This window comes from Melanerpes formicivorus, unplaced genomic scaffold, assembly GCF_026170545.1.
Source record: "Melanerpes formicivorus ecotype bairdi unplaced genomic scaffold, bMelFor1.0.p_v2 SCAF_51, whole genome shotgun sequence".
NCBI lineage: Eukaryota > Metazoa > Chordata > Aves > Piciformes > Picidae > Melanerpes > Melanerpes formicivorus.
In genome coordinates, this window is record NW_027142403.1 from 4,544,250 (window position 1) to 4,561,337 (window position 17,088).

Consider the following 17,088-nt stretch of genomic DNA (forward strand, 5'->3'; position numbering starts at 1 on the left):
CATCCAGCCTGCTCTTAAACACCCCCAGGGAGAGGGCCTCGACCACCTCCCTGGACAACCCATTCCAGGGCTTCACCACTCTCATGGTGAAGAACCTGCTCCTCACATCTAGCCTGTATCTCCCCACCTAACAAACCCTGTCTGCATGGCTGTAGTGTTATCAACAACCTTAAGCTCTTTAGGGCATCTGATCAAATGGTAACACAACATAAAGCCCTGACCCTTTGAATGATCATGTTTTGTGTTTAACCTCCCTTCTGTGATGTGGCTTAACTCAGTGGGACTACATTTGTGAATAAGCATGTATTGAGCAGCTTTCAGGGCTAGAAATTAATTAGGTAATTAATTAATTAATAGCTCACTTCATTTCATACTTTCTTTTCACCAAAAAAAACCAAACATTTATCTCCTTTGCAAAAAGAAAGCTGCTTGAGTTGACAGCTTGCAAGTACAAGTTTCACCACCATAAGGCAAACCCCAACCCAAATGGAACAGGGGGAAAAAGAACAAGGAAACAAAGGGATCATCAGGTTTAGGTTTGTTTTTTAATTCTCTCTTATGTTTCCTGTTCCACAGCACTCCAGAGGAGACTTTGCAGCAGGGAGGGGAGAATGTGCCTACTTGGTCTTAGTCTGACAGTCTAATTCTCTGTCCTACACAGTCAGCAGTTAGCTGGTACAAAGTGAGCCAACTCAACTTCTTTCTTTCCCTTTTTCCAATGAACAAGAATCACAAGGCATCATTTCTTTGAAAGAGAACAGCAATAAGTGCATGGCAGCTAAAACCCCTTACATTAGGAGCTTATTCTGCAGTTTCAAAGTCAACACCACCTCTGACTTCTGGGGCTGAAAGATGAACAACGTGGTTAATTTGGTGGTGTGTTAACAGTCATGCCTAGTGCAAAAGCCCACCACTGGATGCTACATCAGAGGGAGAAGAGAGGATCAAAAAAGGCCATTGAGGTAAAAGCCTGATCTTTACCCAAACTGACACACCTGCAGGGTCTGCAGAAGACAGAATGTTTAGATTAAGGTTAATACAGAAATATTAAAGAAAGGAAAGCACCAAGTGAAAAACTTAGCAGTACTTAATATCTCTCAAAATTGGGAAGACTTGCCTGCTGTAGCTACACTCTGCACTCAAAACCACACAAATGTATAGGACTACATCCTGGAATTCACTCAGAATGTTCTGTATCTACACTGACGCTAGGGCTCAGAGTTGACTAAACATTTCTCTGCATTGGTCAACACAAATAACCACAGGTTAAAATAAAGCAGAGAGGCCCTTTTATTTCCACACACTGCCACAGATCAAAACCTTAGAAAGCAGGAATACAAACATTACCTGTAGCTCTCTGAAGATCACCATTAATCATTCCCACAACTGGAAGGCAAAGGAAGACTTTCAGAGTGAAGCTAAGCATAGTGGTGTCAAAAAAGCAACCACCTCAACGGGCAAGGAGAAAGGAAAAACCAAAAAACAGAAGGAGAAGGAGAAGCAGCAAGAAGATTCCTTGTAGCAACAGAGCTGCTGTCCTGAACCAACCAAGAGTATTGCCCTTCTTGACAAGATCTTGACGTCACACCTGATGATCTTTGGAAACAACATTAGGTGAAAAAAGTCGACCAAGACATCCTGGGAACGCTCTTTCCAAGGAGAGTATTCCTCTTCAGGGAAGAAACCAGGAAAGGGGAGGGAAGCAAACTCCTGGCAGCCAGCAGATGGACTGAGACAATTTTTTAATTTTAATCTGGCCAGCTAAGCTCTTTAGCAGAGCTTGTCATACCATTAGCAGACAGACCAGCCAAGGACAGCACCCTTCACACTTAATTAACCATGCTTCCTCATTGGCTTTTCACACTTTCTGCCCCTTTTAAAAACCATGCTGACCAGAAAACATCACAGGGAGCGTGTTAGCCTCCTGTGGAAGGCTTAAGTGTGGTTTCCTTCTGCTGCTAGCACAAATACACACACGTAGAAACACACTGGCTTGCTTCAGCACTAATGCCTATGCAAAGGAGATCAAACCAGGTATTCTGCAGGGCTGCTCCTTCTGCTGACAGAGCTAAGACAGCCCTGCTGCCCAAGCTTGTGCTACAGGAGAAAAATCTTGTGCTACTACAGCAATGTCCTTCATGTCTCAGGAGTTGTGCTTCCTCCAAAGATAAAGCCAGGGGTGGTGGGTGGGCAAAGCCTAAAACCACCACACCAGGGCCATCTGTGATTCGTTCATCTCTTCAGGTATGACCTGACATGAGCAGTAAGAACAAATCAGTACGGATACCTGAAGAGCTGACCATCTAAACAACTGCAGAAAAGACAGAGTGTAGGAAACCAGCAGCACTTTCTGCTGCCCTCCAGTCCAGGGTCAGCTCATTCCACACAGAAACGTGTACAGCAGCTGTCCTGCAATGGCAGACTACATTCAGACCATAGAAAAACCCCATCAGGGCTGCCTCTTGGGTGTTGTTACTTGGGACTTGCTGGTTACTCTGTTCAGATCAAACTGAGTAAACTGCTGGTTTTTCTGAAGGGACTACTTGTGGTAATGGTTTTACACAAATATTCCAAGGCTGTGTCCCCAGGGCTTCCCAGCTGACAGCCTGCAGAGCATTTGCACAGAGCTCCTTAGCTAGACAGTGCTGACTCCTCTCTTCTAGGTGCTCTGCTGAACTCCCAGCACTTCAGGTAATACTGATAATCCCTCATATTAGACACAGGACACTAAGAGGAATCAAATAAAACCACCATTGTTTTTAAGCTCAGTCTTCTGATGTTTAACAGAGTTGAGCCAATATTTCTCAAAACAACCTATTTTCCTTCCCCCCTCCAAACTACTAAATTACACTTGAAGTTAAACCACTGAGCTGCTCTAACACCTCAAACCAGCTTTCTCAGCAGTAGATATTTGGGATCTATCAAACCAGCACTGTTTGCCTAGGATGGCTCTGTTAAATTAACTACAGCACTGGCAGCAGCACCAAGTACACCACACTGGAGCTATGTGTAACGGTCCTAATGATGTGAGGCACAAGAAAAACGTTGGACTCTTTGCCCACAAGCTGTTTTGAAGTCCTGTTCAGGTATCTCCAGACAGAAACTTTTGAGAACAGCTTGGGTGCCTTTATTAGGCAACATGGTTTAGTTCATTGGATGGTGTTGGGTGAGAGGCTGGACCTGATGATCTCAAAGGTCTTTTCCAACCTGGTTAATTCTGTATCCTGCAACATTCAACCATACATGGATGACACCTAGCTGTGTGGTTGGGTTCACACACTGGAGGGAAGGGATGTCATCCTGAGGGTGGACTTGGACAGGCTTGAGAGGAGGGATCAGCTCATGAAGTTCAACAAGGACAAGTGCAAGGTCCTACACCCAGGTTGGGACAATCCCAAGCACAAATGTAGGCTGGGTAAGGAGTTGCTCAAAAGCAGTTTCAAGGAGGACGACTCCGGAGCGTCAGCTGGTGAAAAACTCAACATGAACTGGCAATGTGCACTTGTAACCCACAAAGCCAATTGCAACCTGGGCTGCAGGAAAAGAAGTGTGACCAGCAGAATGAGAGACGTGATTCTGCCCCTCTGCTCTCGTAAGACCCCACCAGGTGTACAGTGTCCAGCTCTGGTGCCCGAGCATAAGAGGGACGGCGAACTGCTCCAGTAGGTCCAGAGGAGGGGCACAAAGAGAGCTGGAGCACCCCCCCTGTGAGGACAGACTATGAGAGTTAGAACTGCTCAGCTTGCAGAAGACTCCAGGGAAATCTTATAGTAGCCTCCCACTACCAGAAAGCTGGGGAAGGACTTTTTACAAGGGTTTGAGGTGGGGTTCTGGAGAGTTTTCTGATGAACAAGCATTTCTGATGAGGAAAAAAAATGGACTCAAGATGTACCAGGGGAAGTATAGGCCAGCAGGAGCAGGGAAGTCATTGTGCCCCTCTCATCAGCACTGGTTAGGCCACACCTTGAGTACTGTGTCCAGTTCTGGGACCCTCATTTTAAGGGCATCGAGACACTTGAAGGTGTCCAGAGAAGGGCAACAAGGCTGTGAGGAAAGGTTGAGGGAGCTGGGACTGTTTAGCCTGAAGAAGAGGAGGCTCAGGGGAGACCTTATTGCTGTCTACAACTACCTGAAGGGTGATTGTCGACAGGAGGAGGTTGGTCTCTTCTCCCAGGCAACCAGCACCACAAGAGGACAGTCTCAAGCTGTGCCAGGGGAAGTTTAGGCTGGAGGTGAGGAGAAAGCTCTTTACTGAGAGAGTTGTTAGCCATTGGAATGGGCTACCCAGGGAGGTGGTGGAGTCATCCCTGGAGGTGTTCAAGAGGGGATTGGACGTGGCACTTGGTTCAATGGTTTAGTCATGAGGTCTGTGGTGACAGGTTGGACCTGATGATCTTTGAGGTCTCTTCCAACCTTGGTGATTCTGTGATACTAGGAAAAAAATTCATTACTGCAAGAGTAATCAGGTAGTGGAAGAGGCTGCTTAGGGAGGCAATGGACTCACTGTCCCTAGAGGTGTTAAAGAAACATGCCCATGTGGCACTTCAGGACATGGTTTGATGGCCATGGTGATCTTGGGTTGACATTTTGACTCGATGATCTTAGAGGTCTTCTCCAGCAGAAACAATTCTATGATTCCATACTTACCACAAGGAGCTGTGGGCCTTTACAGAAGGATTGCAAAGCAAATGAGCACTTTGGGTTAAGAGACACATAGGCATGTGGAGAAAGATGGCCTGTGCTCTGCACAGCTGCCACTGCCTAGTAGTAGCAGCTGGGAAAAGAATGGTGACAATCACATTCAGCAGCTGGGAAAAGAATGGTGACAAGCACATTCAAGCAGCTTCTGGAGATTATTTTAATATCAAATCAACTGGAGTTCTCAGAGCACATGTCTAACAAATCTACAAAGGCAATTCTTCCATGTTACAAAAGCAATTTAGAAAAGTTTATACAAGAACTTTAAATATCCTACAAACCTGTCCATTTTTAAAACCAACCAACCAACCAAACAAGAACAAATTACTTAATGACAGAAACCTAACTTCACCATAAGAAAAAGCCCAAACTAGCTCTCACAAGGCAACACTGAAAATACTCATCAATGAAAAGGATGCAGAGGAATTGTTAGCACTAGAGAAAGCACATTGCTGCTTTTTAATCTCTCATCTATCTCACCATACATGCACAGATGAGCCCTGTAAGTAACACTGATGCTGTGATTCAGGTGATGAAAGCCAGGGAAACTCTGAGATGAGAATGAAGTTAGAAACAAAGACAAATCCCATACAGTAATTGCACAAGGCTGCTCACAGCTATACAGAAGGTAACTGTGCTCAGCAAATAATTATGGTAAAGTGCCTCCCTTCTCCAGAAAGTGCTTCCTGGCTTGAGAAACAGTGGTGGAGGGAGGTGGTTTTTTGGATGACTGTACAGAACCTGAAGTAATCACTGGCTTTTCCAAATGCTAGGTTTCAGACCTGTCTTGAGGGAAGCTGCCCTGAGAATTCTGCAATGTCATTAAATTTACACATCTTTGGGCTGCCCTCAATTTTTCTTGCAACTCTTTATCCCCCTTGCAGCTTTAAGAGCTCTGGTTTTGTGGATGCATTTATGACACAGGTGGGCTTGGTGGTCATCTGACACGTGGTCCTTCTGAAGGACATGATGACACTTCAGTTTAAGCAGGGTACAGGAGAAAGCATTCTCTTACAAGTCACTTCTGTTGTGCAGTAGCTTCTGGTTAGAAGTCACTTCTATTTGTGCAGGAAAAAAGGTGTGTCAAGGTGTCACCAAACTTTTATGTGACCACGTATTAACAATGATAAACTTGCATCTGGTTTATCAAATCAAGTCCAACTTCAAACACTCAAAAGCATTCAGGCATCTTTACTCCATTCTCCTGAGCAAAGTATAAACACTGTTCATCTTACATAAACAAAGTGTACATCTTAAAGATATATTGTATGTGACAATAATGGCCTTATTTGTCAGTAGAAAACCTCAAGCTGCTTGCTTGCCCTTCCTAATGCAAGTGATGCCAGAAGCTTCACAGGTATAACTCCTGAAAATAAGGCAATTAGGACTGAAAAAACATCTACTGCTTACATATGTTGTGGTGATGTGTACTTTGAGAGCAACACTTACTCTAAAAATCCAAGAAGAAAAAAAAACCTTTACAACTTGGGGCTTTCTGAAATCCACTCTTAACTTCAAAGAGAATTCAAGGGTCACCCTCAAGCAAGTGCCTTCCCCTCGGGGTGGGGAGGAGGAAGAAACAAAACAGAGAGAAGTTATGATGAAAAGTGTTAGGGAGGGAAAACAATAAATATTAAGACATCAAAAGTTCAGCAGCCCTCAACCTTGCCAGAATTTTGGGACTACTTGTGCATATAATCAGAAACAAACCTCAAAATAAAACACATCTCTCAAGAGAGGCAATAGGAGTTCCTTATGGTAAAACAACACATAGTATTCATGCAGTCTCTAGGAGCTGCAAAATCAAGAAGAGGTTTTTTTTGTACAGGGTCAAAACAAACTGTCTTGAGGCCTGACCCATAAAATCATCCACATTTACCTAGGAAGAGCCTTTTAACACCTTTGGGGCACATACCTCTAGAAAAGCAGCTTTCACCTTCCAAGGAAGCGATCAGCTAGCACTTCATACATATTAGCTTATCTCATACTCACCTACAACCTTCTCCCTTCCCCCCAGAACTGCATTTTATGACCACACAACCCCAATGGAAAGCATTTATTTAAATAAATAAACTGAACAAATAAAAATACTTCTTGAGGGTTTCTTTTTTCAGTCTTCTTTTTTCTTTTCCTTCCTTCTTCCTTGCAATGCAGAAAGAGGCCAAACGATGCCAAGCAGAGTTCCAGTTAAACAACAATGTTCTTGGCCAGGTATGGCTCATCAGATTTATTAGCTGCTGCTGCCACTATGCTGTTGAAAGTGCAATTGCAAGATCAGGTCTCGAATTTCTTCCCTCTTGCTTCTGATCAGCTGACGAGGAAACCACTTCTCGAGGTGCAGTGGCTGCTCGAAGTTAACGATGGGATTCTGGTAACAGAAAAATCAGTACTGGCAGCATGCATGTTCTGAAGCAAACTTCAAATGTCATTTCAAGCCCTTCCATTACTGCTGAGACCAGAGGCACACACAAGTTTACATGAGACAGTGACAATCAAAAAGAGGGAATCTGGATTGTTTAAGCCTGGAGAAGAGGAGGCTGAGAATGATGCAATAGTTGAGGACTGAAGGAGCTTTGCAGTTCATGTGGTCCAGCCCCTTGGCTCAAGCAGGGCCATCTAGAACCAGTTGCCATGACCACATTCAAACAGCTTTTGGACATCTGCAAGGAGCAGCACTCCATAACCTCTCAGGGCAAACTGTACTAGCATGTGCTCACCCCCAACAGGAGAATAAACCCAGTATTGCCTTATATTCAGAGGGCATCTCCTGTGTTTCAGTTTGTATCCACTGCCTCTTGTCCTGTCAGTGAGCACCAATGAGATGTGTAAATTAAAGAGAATATTTAATGTGTCTATGTAAAAGCAACATTAAACTACAAGGTCAGAAATGTTTGCCACCAAACACAGGAGAAACTGTGCTCCAGATACAGAGACCCCCACCACTGCTTGAGAATTTGGTTTATCTTCTCTTTCTCAAATGGATTTGACATTTTTGAGGCTAAGCATCACAGGCTTTGGTGTCTGGCTGCATCCCTAAAAAGAGATCTTTTAGGGCTTAAGGTAATTTTGGGGAAAGAGGAAGGTAGCTTCCATTCATACCTGTAAGAAGCTTTCCACATATTGCAGCAAGTAGACCCCACAGTCACTGCTGTTGTCTTGTTTAGGCACAGTGGGACACAGGTCAATCATTGTTGATTTACTGAATTCTCGATGCGTTTTCCGTTTAGCTTCCCATTCCACTTCAAGGTATCTACAGAAGAAAGCAAACATTCAATACTCAGCTCCCAAGCTCAATGCATTTGGGGACAGTACCCAATATTGGAGCTGGCTAAAAAGCTACAACCACCAATTTCTTTGGCAGAATGTGTCATTTATCTTCTCTTCCTCAAATGACACTTCTGAGACTGTCCACTTCACAAGTCTTGCATTTTATCTGGGCTGCAGAACAAGGACAGGCTTTTCACTCAAGCCTCTGTTATCACAAAATCACCAAGGTTGGAAGAGACCTTAAAGATCATCAAGGCCAACCTGTCACCCAACACCTCATGACTAAACCATGGCACCAAGTGCCACGTCCAATCCCCTCTTGAACACCTCCAGGGATGGTGACTGCACCACCTCCCTGGGCAGCACATTCCAATGGCTAACAACTCTCTCAGTGAAGAACTTTCTCCTCACCTCAAGCCTAAACTTCCCCTGGCACAGCTTGAGACTGTGTCCTCTTGTTCTGGTGCTGGTTGCCTGGGAGAAGAGATCAACCCTCTCCTGGCCACAACCACCCTTCAGGTAGTTGTAGAGAGCAATAAGGTCTCCCCTGAGCCTCCTCTTCTCCAGGCTAAACAACCCCAGCTCCCTCAGCCTCTCCTTGTAGGGCTTGTGCTTGAGGCCTCTCCCCAGCCTCATTGCCCTTCTCTGGGCATGTTCAAGTGTCTCAATGTCCTTCCTAAACTGAGGGTCCCAGAACTGGACACAGTACTCAAGGTGTGGCCTAACCAGTGCTACACTTCCCTTTGTTGTGACTCTTTATGTACTCCTTTACAGAGAAAAGCATTTTGGACATAGAAATATGACCAGCAGCATCTCTTGGTAGGAGATAGAAACTGTGGTTACTTACTCTCTCAAAATCTGAGCTGTTTTCTGCACAGAACCAGCTTTCAGTGAATCCAAGATGAGTATACAAGGCCTGTAGAACAAAACCAAACACATCACTGTACTCTTTCATTGCCACCACTACTCAAGCAAATATTTTAATGCAGCACCAATATCTGAACAAATGTGGGGAATAAATGGACAAGTCACTAGAGCTGTGGCTTTAATGGAGTGGAATTTCATGATGAAGTATTAGTATGAAAACAGAAACATACCTTTTACAAAGCTGCCTTTTGGAATTACCCAGGGAGACCTGGGGAAGAGAAAATAAAAGCAACCTTACAAATCCTACCAATTCTAAACCCACAGGCCTTCATAGATTTAAACACAATGCCAGAGAGGCTCTCACTTCAAAAAGGACACCAAAATGATAAATAACTTCTTAAAACTGATAAAAGCATAGCAAAGGAAGGCTTTAGGCTAATTCAAAGTGCCTTGCACATGCTGGAGGCCATGACAAAAATCAGCACCTGCTGCAAAAAAGGTAATGCAAGAATCACTTGGACAAGACCCAGAGCAATAAATGTTTCCTCCACCAGTACAAAAGGGCACTTACTTCAGAAATATCTGAATCCAGGACTGAAGCAAAAGCAGCAATTTCACTGCCACCTAGTACAAGAGAACAAATTAACATGTCTCAAGAAAGTAATTCCTAAGCTGAGTGCAGTGCAGCAATTGTTATGCATGGTAATACAAAAACATATGCCATCCATCACAATGTCAAAGATACATTTTAAGACATCACATCCACCCTTCAAAGGTTTAAGGCACTATCAGAACTATATATGGCTTGGTATAGTTTTCTTCTAGGTATAATTTTCATCCAGATCACCTACCTTTTGAGAATAAACTTCTGTTAGCATCCATGTCTTCTTTATTCCTGCAGCTACCTGGAAATACCAACACTGAACCAGTCCTAGTGTTCTCCTTCTTTGCCTGAAGTGAGGATTGTTGAGGTTGCTGATTTAATGAATCCCCACTGGGACAATCCTCATACACAGCTTCTTCTAACCAAGGAAAACAGATAACTGCAATGTACCAATGAGACCTACCCAGCAGAAGGGGGGAAAAAAGGGAAGGCAAAAAAAGAAAGTCAAAACTCTGTGACATTTGTTTCTGAAAGGGATGTGGAAAGTATTTACAACATGAAGAGCTCCTAGGCATCTGTTCTGTGACACATAGCCATTGTTATAATGTTCCTTCATACTGTGGTACTTTGCATTGTGGCATAAGAGCAAAAATAAGTGTCAATACCTTTAAAAAAACCCCCACAACAAACCCACAGAGCAATTTATCAGTGTCCTGCCACCCACTCCACACTGTAGAAAACAACAAGAAAGAAAGAAAGTCTGATGGTGATTCCAGTTTTGACTACAGCTTAAGATTTGGTTATGCTGTTTCACTGGAGTTTCCACATGCAGGCCAATTATTCAACAAAGCTGAAGTTCTTTGGAAGTCAGCAAGGTGTGGGTTCTGACTTCCAAACCTTTTGGAAGTCAACAGTCTCATGGGTGTAAGGAAATGTTACTGTCTGGAGCGGATTAGGTGAAAGGGTAAGAAATGAAACTAGCATGAAGGCTAATAAAGTGTCTTGTGAATAGAATAGATCAGACCAGACCAGGTTGGAAGAGACCTTTGAGATCGAGTCCAACCTATCATCCAACACTATCTAATCAACTGAACCATGGCACCAAGCACCTCATCCAGTCTCTTCCCAAACACCTCCAGTGATGGTGACTCCACCACCTCCCTGGGCAGCACATTCCAATGGCCAGTCTCTCTTTCTGGGAAGAACTTCTTCCTAACATCCAGCTTGAGACTGTGTCCTCTTGCTCTGGTGCTGCTTGCCTGGGAGAAGAGACCAACCCCCACCTGGCTACAACCTCCCTTCAGGGAGTTGTAGACAGCAATAAGGTCTCCCCTGAGCTTCCTCTTCTCCAGGCTAAGCTCCCTCAGCCTCTCCTCATAGGGCTGTGCTCCAATCCCCAGCTTTGTTGTCCTTCTCTGGACACATTCCAGCAACTCAACGTCTTTCCTAAACTGAGGGGCCCAGAACTGGACACAGGATTCAAGGTGTCGCCTAACCAGTGCTGAGTACAGGGGCAGAATGACCTCCCTGCTCCTGCTGGCCACACTATTGCCAGCACTAAATCTGTGATACAAACCTAAGCTGGTGGCTTAAGGAGAGTGGATGAACAAACATTTGCTTGGACTGTTTTTCTGTAAGATGCCACTGTGCATTTGTAAATTTGTTTATTCTACATAATGCCCCTGGGTGTCACAATTTACATTCTATGAGCTCAAGAAGTTAATGATGCCACCATCATTAACTGAGTAACTTCAATGCATTTCCTTACATTTAAATTATTCCCCATTGTGTCTTAATCCAAACCAAACAGTGACCATGATGAGCTGCACTCAATCATCAATCATTGCCCTAACAACCGGGGGGCCACCAGGCCCCCCGGCCTTTGTTGTCACCACCACCATCACCCAGTGTGCACCAGGGGCACTCACCAGAGATGAGAGGAGGATCCCTCAGCCCAGATGGGCTCAGCTTAGGGCTTTGCCCTTTCCTGGAAGGGATTAAATAGGGGAGTGGGTGGGGAGGGCCAAGTGGCCACACCTGGGGTGGGAGGAGACTTCAACAGAGCCCAGGTGCTCTGGGTTTGATTGGAAAAGGGGGGAAATGGGGCAGGTGAGGGACTTTTAGGGTGGCAGGGAGTGATCTGACTGGAGGTGAATGGAAAAGGCTGGAAGTGGGTAGATTCAGATTGGATGTTATAGGGAGGTTCTTCCCCATGAGGGTGGTGAGATGCTGGTGCAGGTTGCTCAGGGAGGTGGTGGAGACCTCATCCCTGGAGGTTTTTGGGGCCAGGCTGGATGTGGCTCTGAGCAGCCTGACGTGGTGTGAGGTGTCCCTGCCCATGGCAGCGGGGCTAGAACTAGACGATCCTTGAGGTCCCTTCCAACCCTGACAATTCTACGATTCTAAACCAATTTTGCACTTTAGGCTGGATGTGAGGAGGAAATTCTTCACCTTGGAATGTGCTGCCCAGGGAGGTGGTGGAGTCACCATCCCTGGAAGTATTTAAAACCAGACTGGATGAGGCACTTAGTGCCATGGTTTAGTTGATTAGATAGTGTTGGGTGACAGGTTAGACTCGATGATCTCAAAAGGTCTTTTCCAACCTGGTTAATTCTGTGATTTATTTCTAGAAATTACAGAAATGCAGAGGAATCATCCTAATGACAATAAATAAATGAATAAATAAATGAATAAAGGCATTTTAAAGTAAAACAAAACAAAGATGCAAAAAGCTACCCATGAGACATGAATAAAAAGATTAACTTTTGAGGAGACTTCGAAATCAGGCATTCCCTACCTGGTGCTTAAAAATGCAACCTGCTCATTTCCAGTGATCCAGACTTAAAGAGTCAGACATTTTTTAATCACCCCAGCACTCAAGACATTTAAACCTTTAACATCAGAAAATGTGTCTAAACCAGACTTACTCCTCATTCACAGGCACAAAGATATAATCTTTATTGAAGATGTTTATGTGCCGAGTCCACGTTCTTACTCTTCTGTGCCTTCTCTGTGCCACACTGCAAAACCCAAATGACAACTGTTTGGATTTGCTTTCCTTTCAGCTAAAGCAAGGCATAGAGATTAGTGCTCTTACATCTTCCCAAGCCCTCAATAGGTTTTTCATTTTCTCCTGATTTTTTTCCTGACAGGGACAAAAAAACATTAAGCCCAAGAGACTAACAAACCACTTCTGAACCATCTTTAACTCTTCCGGGGGAAAACCAAGCAAAAATCATCCACAGATTTGAAAGGATTTCTTGCAGTTGTTTATCCAGTAATAGTTATTTAATACACTAAAAAAATCTCATCTAAACACCAGCCAGTGTAAAACCAAGTCTGTAGCAATGACCAACCATCCATGAATCAAACTTCACAAGACCATTTTTGAAGGCCCATCCGAACAAACCTTATCTTTTGAAGGGAAAAAGCTAATGCCTCACATAGGGTTGTGCAACATGCTATGGCTAAACACAAACCCAGAATTACTGGAGTCATCTTCTGAATTGGAGCAGCTACAGTCCTTGAAATATGGTGAATTAAGAGTGTGATTCCAATCCCTCAAATAGGTTATAGAAAGTCCAGCCTTGTAAAAGACTCTCCTGTGAGGACAGACTGAAGGAGTTGGGGCTGTTCAGTCTGCAGAAGAGAAGGCTCTGAGGTGACCTAATTGTGGCCTTCCAGTATCTGAAGGGGGCCTACAGGAAGGCTGGGGAGGGACTGCTCAGGATCTCAGGTAGTGATAGGACTAGGGGGAATGGAATGGAGCTGGAGGTGGGGAGATTCAGGCTGGAGGTGAGGAGGAAGTTCTTCCCCATGAGAGTGGTGAAGCCCTGGAATGGATTGTCCAGGGTTAGGGTTAGGTCCCTGGAGGTGTTTAAGAGCAGGCTGGATGAGGCTGTGGCCAGCCTGCTCTAGTGTGGGGTGTCCCTGCCCATGGCAGGGGAGTTGGAACTAGATGTTCCTTGTGGTCCCTTCCAACCCTGACTGATTCTACGATACTGATATTTAACCACTAACCCTTTGGAGAACAGAGATTACTGGTTTATGTACTAATTAGGAGATGATCTGCAGAACTAAGCAGCATCCATAGGTAGCTCACTTCTGGTCATGATGGCACCTAAAATGAACTTACGAAACTTTGAGATCCCCCTCAGAGTTTTTTTCTGTCCTGGTCAGGCACTTATAGAAGAAACTGCTGAATATGTGTGTACGGTCAGCAAGCTGTTTTGGTGCCTTCTCCAACAGCAGGTATCTATCAAAGGCAAAAAAACACAGACATTAGTATTCAATTCCTTTTCTAGAAAGTACCATTACTGATTAAAAAACCAACAAGGGACAAATATTTCAATTCCTTGCCATACTCAGGTTATGCTTAGTACCAGCTGCCTTCACATGCCAAACTTCTCCCAAGGGTGATCCATGGGCTGGAGCACCTCTGCTATGAGGGTAGGCTGAGGGAGCTGAGATTGTTCAGCCTGCAGAAGAGGAAGCTCCAGGAGGACATTGCAGCTGCCTTCCAATACCTGAAGGGAACCTACAGGAAGGTTGGAGATGGACTTTACATAAGTGTGTCTAGCAACAGGGCAAGGAGGAATGCTTTTAAGCTGAGGGAGAGTAGAATAGAATAGAATAGAATAGAATAGAATAGAATAGAATAGAATAGAATAGAATAGAATAGAATAGAATAGAATAGAATAGAATAGAATAGAATAGAATAGAATAGAATAGAATAGGAATGGGAATGGGAATGGGAATGGGAATGGGAATGGGAATAGGAATAGGAATAGGAATAGGAATAGGAATAGGAATAGGAATAGGAATAGGAATAGACCAGACCAGACCAGAAGAGATCTTTGAGAAGACACAGTGTGTCTCAGGGAGGAGAAGACACGGTGTGTCTCAGGGAGAAGACACGGTGTGTCTCAGGGAGAAGGGTGGTGAGACTCTGGAATAGGCTGCCGAGAGAGGTTGTGGTTGCCCCCTTCCTAGAAGCATTCAAGGCCAGGTTGGAAGAGGTCTAGCTGAGAGATGTCCCTGCACATGGCAGAGAGGCTGAAGTGGATGATTTCTAAGGCCCCTTCCAATCTAAGCCATCCTATCATTCTCTTTACTCTGTTATCTTAGAATCAATAAGGTTGGAAAAGACCTCAGAGCTCATCAAGTCCAACCTGTCACCCAAGACCTCAAGACTACTAAACCACGGCACTAAGCACCACGTCCAATCCCCTCTTGAACACCCAGTGTGTACACAGATGGCAATCATCAGAGGATGTAACAAAGAATGTGATCTATTATTTTTTCACCTCAGATTTTTGCTCCAGTATTGGTGCTTCTGAATCTCTTTTTAGAGTTAGGTTTCTAGCCCTTGCAATTAAGACAGGCAGGAAAACCTGACCCAGTGTGAAGTGATGGAGTGTTACACTCCAGTGCATACAAAAAGCATAGCATGGGGCAGTTCTACAAATTCTCCACTGACTGGACACTGAGGATGTGGGAAGACTAGCAAGTTTAAAAAGCAGAGTGGTTTCTGCAGTGATGGTGTTAAAACTCCTTCATTCAAATCTTCATTTTCTGGGGAGATGAAACTACAGCCACTGAGAGGATATTGCTGCTGCATGATTCATTTCTAGTTTACAGCTATAAAACCACATCAAAGCACTCTTTCATTTCCCACTCCTCCACACAAAAATGTTTTAACCATCTTCCTTGGTCACAGTTACTGAAGCCATTCTGGATGCCAAGCAAAATGGCAGTGCTCCAGTGCTCTGGCACCCTCACAGGGAAGATATTTTTCCTCATATCAAGGTGGAGCTTCTTGTGCTCCAGTTTGTGTCCATTGTCCCTTATCCTGTCACTAGACACCGATGAAAAGAGACTAGTCCCCTCTTCTTGACACCCACCCTTAAGGTACTTGTAAACATTGATCAGATTCCCCTCTCAGCTTTCTCTTCTCCAGGCTAAACAGCCCCAGGTCTCAGCCTTTCCTCATGGCTCACAATGCTCATTCTGGAAAACTTGCTCTCACAAGCAACTTTAACAGGATGGCATGAAGCAGGTAAGCCAAGGACAACTTTCTCAAGAGGTATTGGCTGTGTTCCTTTCCACAGGAGCTATGCACCAGAGGAATTCCTGAACTCTTATAAAGAATAGCAGAGGATGATGTACTTCATGCAACCTGTAAATAAACTATTAGTACAGACTCTATACTTCCTTCAACTGAAACTGCTCATCTCTACTTCCTTCAACTGAAACTGCTCATCTCTTTCTGTTCTGTGAGGTCACCAAGAGGCTTTTTTCCCCCTCCTCACCTGTTCTGTTTGGATTAGATCACAGAACTTTAGAGAAGAAGGAAACTGAAACAAATGAAACTGTTGAGAATACCCAAAAGCTTTTAAAAGGAGTCCAACTTACAAACTCATCATACTGTTACTTCTGCAACTTGTGTACCATATTTAGTGGCTAGCATTTACAGTGGCTAGCATTTACAGTGGCATTCCAGTCCAGATCAGGTCACAGAAAAGAAGAGGACAATTAAGGCTGTGATTACTTACTTCAGATAGAAATCAATGATGACATCATTGAGAAACTCTCCATACTCTAAGCACTCTAAGTCTTCTCTTGTGACTCCCAGTCCTCCTTTTGCAGGTGGGGGTGGGTAAACAATTAAACTGGAAAACAGAGATCATGTTGTAACAGTGACCAGTTGTGTTTTACACAACATTCTCCTCAGAATGGCTGTTCCATAGGTAAAAGATTTTCTAGAAAACCCATAAGAAGTGATAGTCCTCAGAGCTGTTGACTGCCTCAAAAGTCCTTTAGTATTTCTTACTCCAATGCTTAAGTGCTACAAAAGAAACATTAATGGATTGACAGATTAGAGTAGGTTGGATGAGACCCTCAAAGGTCATCTGGTCCAACCCAGCAGTTTGTTTATTCAATTTATTTTCACCTTCTCAATGGTATGAAATGCACTTACTTCTTAACTGTTCCAATTTCTTTCACTTCTTTCCATTCTTCATTCAGTGGAGAGGACAAAGAGATAGAGTAGCAACCACTGTTTTGCTTATTTGCAAGTGCATAGCTGGGCCTGCTCACTTTTGGTTTTGATCCCTAGTAGAAAAAATCCAAACAGTTAACAACAGTAAAATGCATTAGGTAGCTTGATATGTAAAACAGGACACACAAACCCCAAGCCTGGAGCCCACAGGAGTACCCTGCATCACTGAACAGGAATCTTGCTGGAGAGTGGAAGCATAAACAGCAGCATTTAGTCAAGTGTGCCAGTGCTGACATAATGAAAATGTTGTCCCATTTAGAATGATCACAGTTCTTCACCTACTCATAACATCTAAGCCTTATTCAAGCAACTGATTAATTGATTTTGGAGAAGAAACAAGGACCTGAAAGGATGGAGACAAGCATCAGACCAGGAGCTGTGTATGCTTGGAAGGTTTGAAAATCCAGCTGATAACAATATACCTAAAAATGATCCACACTTGAGCTGACTGGCTCAATTTCTAAGCTCCCAGTTTCCCAGCCAGATTGATTTGTTCTCCCTGTTGCTTTATACTGATGGGCACAAACATGTAATTTATGAGGTAAGAGTCACATGGGCTTGGGTTGAAACATTTATTCCTCAGAGGGAGTGT

At 44.0% G+C, this 17,088-nt stretch overlaps 2 protein-coding genes across 13 annotated transcripts in view; both read right to left on the reverse strand.

Moving 5' to 3' along the window:
- IMPG2 (interphotoreceptor matrix proteoglycan 2) overlaps positions 1-1,709 on the reverse strand; it is a 52,016-nt gene extending 50,307 nt beyond the window's left edge. For all 5 annotated transcript variants that reach the window (XR_010990039.1, XM_068160703.1, XM_068160704.1 and 2 more), the window contains exon 1: positions 1,348-1,709. Coding sequence is in view for 4 of the 5 variants with exons in the window: in XM_068160703.1 (XP_068016804.1) it covers positions 1,348-1,426 (79 nt within the window). In the remaining variant the exon portion in view is untranslated. The remainder of the gene's footprint in view (positions 1-1,347) is intronic.
- Positions 1,710-4,845: 3,136 nt separating this feature from the next.
- The window catches only part of SENP7 (SUMO specific peptidase 7), a 40,756-nt gene continuing 28,513 nt past the window's right edge, over positions 4,846-17,088 (reverse strand). For all 8 annotated transcript variants that reach the window (XM_068160708.1, XM_068160707.1, XM_068160713.1 and 5 more), the window contains 10 exons: positions 16,416-16,549; positions 15,991-16,107; positions 13,572-13,691; positions 12,364-12,456; positions 9,684-9,895; positions 9,404-9,456; positions 9,063-9,100; positions 8,813-8,881; positions 7,798-7,948; positions 4,846-7,066 (listed from right to left, as the gene is read on the reverse strand). In XM_068160708.1, coding sequence (XP_068016809.1) covers positions 6,929-7,066; positions 7,798-7,948; positions 8,813-8,881; positions 9,063-9,100; positions 9,404-9,456; positions 9,684-9,895; positions 12,364-12,456; positions 13,572-13,691; positions 15,991-16,107; positions 16,416-16,549 — 1,125 coding nt within the window. In that variant the 3' untranslated portion in view covers positions 4,846-6,928. The remainder of the gene's footprint in view (positions 7,067-7,797; positions 7,949-8,812; positions 8,882-9,062; positions 9,101-9,403; positions 9,457-9,683; positions 9,896-12,363; positions 12,457-13,571; positions 13,692-15,990; positions 16,108-16,415; positions 16,550-17,088) is intronic.